The following is a 10264-nucleotide window of genomic DNA, read 5'->3' on the forward strand; positions in this document are numbered from 1 at the left end:
TACCATGCAAAATAAGATTTTGCTGCAGTTATCGATTGGCATCCTTTAACATTCTGTTGCTGAATTGTTTGCCCCTGTGAAAAAAGTTGCATACTTTAATGTACTTAAGTGTGAATTGAACGTAATGTTTTCAGACACTTAATTTCAGTTAAATGATTTATATATATATATGCGCAAGTACTGTTCTAAATATACTTGTTGTGTACTTAAGATTGGAAGATTTGTAGCAACAGGATAAACAGGGAAAAATGTACAAAAATACATTCTGACTGAATTTGATGCATGCCAAAGGATTTGAACATGCAGGTTCCATATTCAATGGTAGCACATACATAGTGGGATGAGTTGGTTTCAAATTACCAATTTCTGTGGAATGGTAACAATGACGCTTGCAAGCACAACTAATAACATAGAGAACAGAAATAAGCCATTATGACAGAGGAACATAACACAATAAGGACACCAATTGGGTTCAATATCCACCAGCGATTCAGAGGTACTTGGAGGTTAGAGTTTTCCATTATCTACGACACCACTGCTTATTTTTATAGCTTCACGATTTTTAATCACAGATTTTCCATGACTGCAAACAACTCAATGACTGAATGTAACCTCTATGGTGGAGGACCTGCCTAACCTTGCTACAAAATCACTGGGAACCTTCTACTGTCAGCCTCAGCCATTGATTGCTTGCTCGTTTATTCTCAGCACAAGATACCCATATAACTCTGGCACAGTGTTTTTATTTTAAATACATCGTTTCTAAATTAATAAGTAAAATGCCTCTCTAAAAACAAAGCATCAAACACGAGTCACTACCTCATAAAGACTGACCCTGTGACATTAAAATTCATATTGAAGCTGGGAAATTAGAGCTAATCATCTGTGTTCCTGTGTCCTGTCTACACAGCCATGCATGCTTACAGCAGAATATAAATCCAAATGAAATGTTGTAAGGAACTGAGTTGAAGCATTAGACAGTCAGCAGGTGCATGTCAGCCAAATAAACGCTCACAAATGATCACGATAGATTTGACTGCAGTTCATTCCTCAAAGCAACAATCGGTAATATCCCTGAGACATATGGTACACGTCTCTTAAGAGATGAGTGCACACATCAACAGTTTCTCCAGTTTCATTTTCAGCCATTTCTGAAGATAAAGTTCAAGACATACAGTGCTAAACATAACAGCCTGCTGAGAGTAGGCGAAAACTAGACTCTCTAGTATACAGAACCCTTTACAAAACATTCTGAAGAATGTTAGGCATGTTAAAAACACTGATGTTAGAAAACTCAAACAACACTCCTCGAGGAGTGAGAGTCTTGATTGAGCCCATACATGGAAATCCAAAGCGGGGTTTGCCAAGCAGTCATGCAGTAAGAGTCATGACCTCTCTCTTTCTCTCATTGTTATATTCTCTCTTTATATCTCTAAAACAAGCCTTTGTTCACTGTTAATTTTTGCCTGCCTCCTTCTTGCTTGTTAAGTTTGTTTAAAATGTAAAATCAGTCATTGGCAGCAGTCTCCAGCAGCCTTGTCAAACATCTCCTCTGATGAAGAGTGTGAGACGTGAACAACTGGTTTAACAGTGAAGATGGACCTCCTACAGAGATTGTTTTATACTATGCTAGTCTATGCTATACTATACTATACTACAACCTCTGGGCTATGCAAAAATATTGTGAGTACTAAAACTTTATCAATAATAGTGCAGTCTGAAATTTTATTTTGTTCATTAGTTTTCATCTTTCCCTCAATCTGCAGATAATTATGAACTAGGCAACATGCAGACGGATGTCTTTGTTTGTTTGTGTTTTTACAGTTTTTCAACTGCTTACACACATTTTCAAAACTTTGCCTCTTTTTTCAAAGCTTCACACACAAATCCAAGAACTGCACACACAAAATGCACAATGCCTCACATCTCTTGCAAAATGAAGCGCTGCATTCAAAATATCACAAACACATCTCAAAAGCAAACATTTGCAAACACCTTTGCCGTAATATTAATTCCTGTTAGATTTTTGTGTTACATAGAGAATTGTTTGTTGTGTTTTGCAAAAAGTGTTTTATGAATTGAAAACTGAGTCAAAAGCCGAGAATTAAAAAACCGCTAAACATAACTGTCAAACAACTGAGCAACTTTGTAGATAAGAATTCTTTAACTTGTGGACCGAACAAAGTCCTTTATAAAGCATTTATTCTCAGTGATATATCCCTAGTGATATTGTCTATAAACGCTACAAGCAACATAGCAGAGTGAGTGTGTGTGTGTGTGTGTGTGTGTGTGTGTGTGCGTGTGTGTGTGTGTGCGTGCGTGCGAATAATTCTGAAATCTTTTCATGTCTGTCTGCTAACACACCAGATGTTGTTGTGATTAATGAGGAGTGTAGAGAGGTGTTTGTTTTGGAGGTTGCATGCACCTTTGACTCTAGTATGGAGGAAGCTTTCATGACTAAAGTCATTAAATATCAACCACTCCTAAATACCATTTCAGAGATAGGTTATAGAGGCCGATTACTTGTTTTTATATTTGGCAGCTTAGGACACACACACAGGCTGGTTGTAAGAGGGCTTCAACAACTTAGGATGCCCAAAAAGAGGGCTAAACGGCTAGCAAAGTACTGTGCTTTGTCCTCTATCATAGGCAGCCGTCATATATGGCGGAGACGCTGTTATTTATACCCATAACAACTGAGTGATATGCTTTTTGTGTTAAGACCTGTTGCACGCCATTGGTCCATGATTTTGTACATGTATCTAACTGCATCTATAATATTTATGTCCTTGTAAGTTATTTCTCTTAAGTGGACTTAAATAAATTGTTAAAATGTGTGTGTGTGTGTGTGTGTGTGCTGCAGTGGGAAAGGTTCACATCTCCCACGCCACTCCATATTGGGATATAAAAAAGGAAGTACATATTTTGGAAACTCACTCTCTGTGGTCGGGGTAGAGGGCTTCCTGCTCCGCTTATCAGCTGGTGTGGAGACACTGGGATCTGAACACAGACAGATAGAATACAGAGAGTAACACAGAGAACAAAATTAGAATCAAGTTCATGTGACCACCATGAAATCAGTGTATATGCATCCTCTTCAACTTCTACAAACCGAAAAAAAATTCCCAAACTGATTACATCAAGTAATTCTTTTGAGGGTCCATCGCCATTTTATTATTGTCACTTTTTGCTAAGACCAAAACTAAGGCCAAAAAGTCAAACCTGAGGTTAAAAAGTGGAATTTGGCAATTTAAATGGCAGACTCCAAATTAGGAGAAGCTGTATAAGTCGTTTATGCAAGTAACCTACAATGTTAAAGCAATTAAATAAAATCAGCATGCTGCCATTGAAAATAATGATATCTCCAGGTCAAGGTGTCTTTATTTTGTCACTGTTAAGCCGGGCAGATAAGTCTAGAGACATCTGTAAAGACATGTCTTTTAAAATTAGAGACTGATAGATGACTGTAGGTACATGTATTATAAAGCAGGACACAGAGAACTAGTGATGGTTGCAGGGACATGGCCTGTTAAGCAGAACATAGATATCTAGACAAAAATGTAGGGACATGTCCAGTGCGAAATCTGGACAGGAGATCTCTAAACATATGTAAAGACAAGTCCTGGGAACCAGAAGACAGAACGAGATGGAGGAATCTAGAGACAAACACAGGGATACACTAAGATCAGGTAATTGGCTGTCATAAACAGGACAAAAAGATCTGAAATGGATGGATAAACTGGACATGTGTTACATGTAACATGTTGAACATCTCATGTTAAGCAGGACAGAGGTGACTGTAGACAAAGAGCTGAAGAGCCATGTCCTATAGTTGAGACAGACAGATCTAAAGATGATTGTTGGGACATGTCCCATATAGCAGAACAGAAAGTGAGATGACTGTCAGAATATGTTATCCTGGACAAATGGACCTAGAGACGGTTCTCTAAATCAAGCCTCTCTGTTGGGACATGTCTTGTTAAGTTGGATAAACAGATCCAAAGACAGCTCAATACATCCTCTAAAGTGGAACAAAGATACTCAAAACAGTTGTAAAGACACGTCCTGAAAACCAGAACAGAGAGAAAGAGACAACTGTAGAGACACATCCAACAAGAGAGACACAGACATCTAGAGATGCTCATAGGGACATGGCCTGTTAAGATCAACAGAGATCCAGAGATGAGTGTCTTAGTGGGACAAATATATTTAGAGACATATATAAAGACATATTCTGCAAAGTGAAAAAGGGAGATCTTAAGACATGCAAGGGACGTTATGCAGGCTGATCTGGTCTGTAATTACCGGAAGATGCAGAGCTCAGACAAGGACTCAGGGGAAATGGACAAACACACTGCCCAGCCCAAAACAGACTGAAACCATAATACTCTCATAGACCCCAAGGTTTTGAATGAAAAATGTAAAATTGTTTGTGTAAAAAAATGAAAATAACTACATTTTTGACACTTTTGACACATAGGGTTACAGTACACCTCATCTCTCTATAGAGTTTCATAGAGTGGATACAGGAAGAGCATGCTGTAAACTCATTTATTGTGCTGGTATGTAATGAGATACACTCACCATCCACTAGGACCATACAGGAACACTCTGTCTTGCCCTCGTTAGTCTCCGCCCTGCAAACATACTGTCCTTCATCCTCAGGCAGAGCTTTATCAATGCTCAGAGAGCACTTACCACCTGCTCACACACACACATACACACACATTTAATGGTTATTCTTATACAGTTAAAGTAGTCCCTTCATCTAAGACAAAGTTAACCTGTTTTGAAAGTATCTGCTGCATGAGGTCAAAGACGTCTATGGGGCAAATCGCAGATGCTGTTGGTAGTTCCCAAAGCAGAATATCCCTTTAATAGTGCGATAATCCATACATGCATATTTTACAAGTACACAGGTCAACTTCTCTTGGTCACAACACTGATCAGTCAGATGAAGTTTTTGTCAAACACACAGGGTTAGTAATGGTAAAGGGGTCCAAAGCACAGCCCTCAGTCTACACCTACAAACTAATTTTCTCTTCAGATATCTCAAACATCATTACTGATAGCCCTATCACATTATGAAACACCTTGAATAAACACTCATCCAATTACACTCCTGCCATTTTATTGTCATGTGACCACTGTTTAAAGACAATTATGTACAGTTAGTTCTGGTCCTCGTGTCTGATTGGACAAGTGGCGTTCAAGGAGTGTTTGTTTTCAGCCAACCGTTATGTTTCTCAGCAGCAAAGTTAGTCCAGCGTTGGCTTCATTTGGAGCTATTTTAATTACCGATCAAAGTGAACTGTTTGAAACACCAGGTACTCAATATTAACTTCTTGTTTAGAGAGCTGTTGTATAAAATTAATATCACACTGTGATTACCAATGGTCTGCTGATGTTTGAATCACGTACACAAGCATATAAACTATTCGAACCCCTACCTGTTGAAAAAATTAGCATATGCTGGTTAGGTAAGTTTTGAAGTCCTAAGAAACTAGCTCCTGCTCAGGACCAGCTTAGGACCAGCTCAAACCATAAATGTCCCAATGCCAAACTTCATCCACGATAGATGACAACAAATTTGTCCTCTTACTGTACGTAATATCAAATGTGAAATGCAACACTGACCCTCGTTAGCAATGACAATGAATTTGGATGGTTTGATGAGTTTTCCATCAAGCGTCCATGTCACTTTAGCAGGAGACTCAGAGGAAAGTTGGCACTGCAGATGCAAACGTTCCCCATCCAATACCGTCACGTCACTCAGTTTCTGCGTAAAAACGGGCTCTTTTGTTTTTTCTTTTATCCCTCCATCCACACAATTCACATCGTTTTCCTTTCCTCGGGCATCTTTATCGCCTTGGCTTTCTCTGTTCCTGTCCTGGCTTGGTTGTTTTTTCTTGTTGCCTAACACGGATCTGAAGTCAACAGCTTCAGTTTTGTTGGCTTGTGCTTTCACTAAGGATCCGAGACTGGGTTTTGGGCCTTGGCTTCCCTTCTTTCCCAGCACTGCTCTGAAGTCCACCTGCTGTGGAGAGTTGACTTTGCGTTCCTCTTCTGTCTGGGTCTTGGGCTTGATCTGCCGTTGGAGGTTCCCCCTGAAGTCCATCTGCTCGGCCGTGATCTCCTTCAGGTCTTCCTCAGAGACGCTCTTAGTGGTGACCTTGCGGCCGAGCACGGTTCTGAAGTCGATCTGTTCGGCCTCCTGCTGACGGATCTGGTCTTCCCGATGCTCCTTTGTCTCCCCGCACCGTTTGAGAAGCCCACGGGTGGCACAGCCCTCCTCTTCTTCCTGATCCTGACTGCCGTGTTCCCAGAGTTGCTCGGAGTGCGACGCTGCAGCGCTGGGAGTCTCCAGCTGTCCTCCCCTGCCTGCCGCAGTCCTCTCCACCCCTCGGCTGCCACAGGAAGAGTGGAGAAAAAACACAGAGATGGTCAAAGCCCCGGCTAGCTCAGCCCACACTGGAGAGCAGCTTAATCGAGGGGGAGAGTTAGTTCAACACTACAGAGTTGCATCAGAGATGACTTCAGAGACCTTATAGGGAAATGAGACCCGAGTGAGGCCCCTAGACGAACCCACACAACAGCACAGCTGAGAGAGGAAGCATAAACAGAGCGTTTGGTTATAAAGAGAGATTATGTAGATTAAGTGCAGGGCTTGAGGGCTGTAAATATAGCTTTGGGGCAGAGGAGAGCAAGAGTAGAAGGAGAATGTACCGTTTATGAGAATCGTCACCAGATGGCATGGGGTCCTCGCTGACCTGCAGAGCTGCCACTGACCTGCATTCTCCTACTTTATTCCTGAGATCAACAGAAGATTTTTCACCGATAATGTTCATTTATTGTAAACTGTTGAATTGTAAAGTAAATGAGGAACTAAGAAAACACAACCTTTCCTGATATGACAGCACTGTTTCCAAGCATAATTTCATTGCATATGTAGATTAAGTGCAAGGCTTGAGGGCTGTAAATATAGCTTTGGGGCAGAGGAGAGCAAGAGTAGAAGGAGAATGTACCGTTTATGAGAATCATCACCAGATGGCATGGGGTCCTCGCTGACCTGCAGAGCTGCCACTGACCTGCATTCTCCTACTTTATTCCTGAGATCAACAGAAGATTTTTCACCGATAATGTTCATTTATTGTAAACTGTTGAATTGTAAAGTAAATGAGGAACTAAGAAAACACAACCTTTCCTGATATGACAGCACTGTTTCCAAGCATAATTTCATTGCATGTGAACTTAAAAGCATGGATCTCATGAATTTTATTAAAAAAAAAGATATTTTGCATAAATAACACAGCTAGTTTTTTCTCTCTCTATGTGTAATGTGCATTTCTCATTGTAAATGATCTTTATCTAATTCTCATTTCTTACAGTATCTTTACCGATGCAATGTCTTATTATTAAAATCTGAATAAATTTATAGCATTTCAACAAATACTAACATGATGTAGCAATACTTCATAATTGAAATAGTTGTATTTAAAATCATTTTTCTTTTTTTATTGTTATACTATATCATTATTTTTGCATGGTCATTAAATTTGAAGAAGAAAAGAAGTGGTCATAAAAATAATGTCACAATGTAAAACATTTAAGAATACAAACAAACAAACAAACAAACAAATAAATAAATAAATAATTAAAGAAGAAGAAAAGAAGTGGTCATAAAAATAATGTCACAATGTAAAACATTTAAGAATACAAACAAACAAATAAATAAATAAATAAATAAATAACGTTTTTATTTGGGGTAAGGTTTATTTGATACAGTTTGATTTTGGTGCTAAGTGTCAAACATTTAACATCTTTACATAGAATCAACAAAATAAAATCCAAATCCAAACCTTAAAGAATAATCTTAAAAACCTTTTTTAACTTTATTATTTTAAAGTAAAATAAACCATTTCACTTTTGCGTACAAATAAATATGTTACAGTTTTTTTTTAAATGCTTACACACATTTTCAAAACTTTGCCTCTTGTTTTTTCAAACAAAACTTTACACACAAATACAAGAATTGCACACACAAAATGCAAAATGCCTCACATCTCTTTCAAAATGAAGCACTGCACTCAAAATATCACAAAGCAAACATTTGCAAACACCTAATTCCTGTTAGATTTTTGTGTGTTACATAGAGAATTGTGTGTGTTGTGTTTTGCAAAAAGTGTTTTATGAAATTGAAAACGTGAGTCAAAGGCCGAGAATCAGTGTACGGTTTTGCAGATTTGGTGTGTGGTTCTGGCGCTTGAGTGTCAGCTTTCAGAAACTGTGTGACAAGTAAATATTTAGTGTGTAAGCAGTTAAAAAAAAACTGTAAGATCTCAAAGTGAGTCAACATTTCCAAATAACAAATATCTAACTATACATATAATAAATTGAAACTACATGAGCAATAGCTTAGATTTAAAAAAACAAAAACAATTCTTACTTGAGATGAATCTCATAGTTTCCAGCATGATGTGTCTTCACTTTCCTGATGAGCAATGAGACAACGTCTTCCTTCTGTAGGATCTCAAAGTCCCCACCTCCAGATATGACCTGCCCATCCTTCATCCAGAGGAATTCTGGGAAGGGGTCGCCAGCGATCGCACAGGACAGCAGAGCGTGTTGACCCAGGGAGGCGGCAGTGGACTTGGTTTTAGTGATGAACCAGGGCTGAACTCCATCTTGAGGCTCTGTGAGCAACAAACAAAAAAACCACTGGAGATTCACATCCATATTAAACGATTATATCATCATATTTGTAATAAGATCACATTAGTATCTAGTTGAAAATCATACCTACTTTGGTAATGTATTCACTTAAGCAATGTTTCAGTGTGATTTGTACCTTGTACCGTGAGTGAGGCTTCGGTGCGAGCGACTCCGGCTTCATTGCACACCTCACAGGTGTAAGTCCCTGTGTCCTCAGGAAACACTTCCTGTATGAAGAGAGTATACTGACAGCCCTTCCTCTCAAAATGAAAATCCTCAGACTCTTGGATCTCTTTTCCATTATGCAGCCAGACCACCTCAGGGGCAGGATTTCCTACATACAACACACATCACACGTGCAATGATTAAAGGGATAGTTCACCCAAAAATGAAAATGTGATGTTTATCTGCTTACCCCCAGGGCATCCAAGATGTAGGTGACTTTGTTTCTTCAGTAGAACACAAACGAAGATTTTTAACTCTAACCGTAGCAGTCTGTCAGTCATATAATGGCAGTCAATGGGCTCCACGGCTTTGAGAATCGGTTTATGCCAGAAACCGAACAGTATTTATATAATTTTTTACCTCTGATCCACCGCAATGTCTGAGCGCATTCACAACATCCGGTGCGTGACGTCAAATAAATACGGTTGGGAAAAAAATTCCACGTTGTCTGATGATATATAAAAATCGTCTTCCATTGTGATGACCTGTACTTCTAAATATATTTAGATCATCGCAGTGCCAGTGAACACGTCCGCAATCTCTCTACACTGTGTAAATAATGAGTGACATATACGCGCGACAGATCGCTTCCGCACATGCGTCTACTATCATAGATATGTATAGATGCCCTATTCGACCGCTCCAGATACGTTGATGCGTCCACCATTTTGGCACATTAGGGTTAGAAACAATGAATGGAGGTCAGAGGGACAAAATAAAGAATAATCAACAGCACTGAATTGATTTTACTGAAATGATTTACAAACCACAGTGCTGACACTTAAAGCATTGAGTTAAGTTACATTAATAGTGAGGAAAAAACACCTGCTTTAATTTTTCATACGACTTCAGAAAGTTCATATGCTGCTGAGGTCGCATGTTTTTTTTTTTTTGATACATAAAAAGTTAAAAAAGAACAGCATTTATTCGAAATATAATTTTTTTCTAAAAATACAATGCTTTGTTTGTTAACCGGCCGCCAGCAGAAGAACAGTGAATGCCATGAGTGGCTCACTTGAAAACAAAGCCCACTAGACAGTGACCATGTGCTGATTCTGAATGCGTCTCTCACAGACTGACAAAGGAGTATACTTTAAAGGCTTGTGTACTCAACTGTTTGCGAAATGGAGCTTTGTGCTCGTGTATCCTACCTCTCTCATTCGGCACAAATCCAAATATTTCATAATATTTCCATATTTGCGATGTAACGTATCTAAATGCGAAACTATTATTTATTATGTAAATTATAGGCTTTGTACTTCAGTCACATTCCAACGGTGACACAGAGGCGGGCGCGCTGATGTTTGGTTCACTGTATTTTATTTTG

General features: G+C 39.0%; 1 protein-coding gene across 1 annotated transcript in view; it reads right to left on the reverse strand.

Moving 5' to 3' along the window:
* The window catches only part of LOC107734487 (myosin light chain kinase, smooth muscle-like), a 108814-nt gene that overhangs the window by 21465 nt on the left and 77085 nt on the right, over positions 1–10264 (reverse strand). Inside the window, exons 13-18 of the mRNA XM_016546459.1 lie at positions 8849–9046; positions 8447–8693; positions 7026–7109; positions 5638–6407; positions 4585–4701; positions 2938–3000 (exon numbers count right to left, since the gene is read on the reverse strand). Coding sequence (XP_016401945.1) covers positions 2938–3000; positions 4585–4701; positions 5638–6407; positions 7026–7109; positions 8447–8693; positions 8849–9046 — 1479 coding nt within the window. The remainder of the gene's footprint in view (positions 1–2937; positions 3001–4584; positions 4702–5637; positions 6408–7025; positions 7110–8446; positions 8694–8848; positions 9047–10264) is intronic.

The sequence above is a fragment of the Sinocyclocheilus rhinocerous genome, unplaced genomic scaffold, assembly GCF_001515625.1.
Source record: "Sinocyclocheilus rhinocerous isolate Xijiao unplaced genomic scaffold, SAMN03320098_v1.1 scaffold340, whole genome shotgun sequence".
NCBI lineage: Eukaryota > Metazoa > Chordata > Actinopteri > Cypriniformes > Cyprinidae > Sinocyclocheilus > Sinocyclocheilus rhinocerous.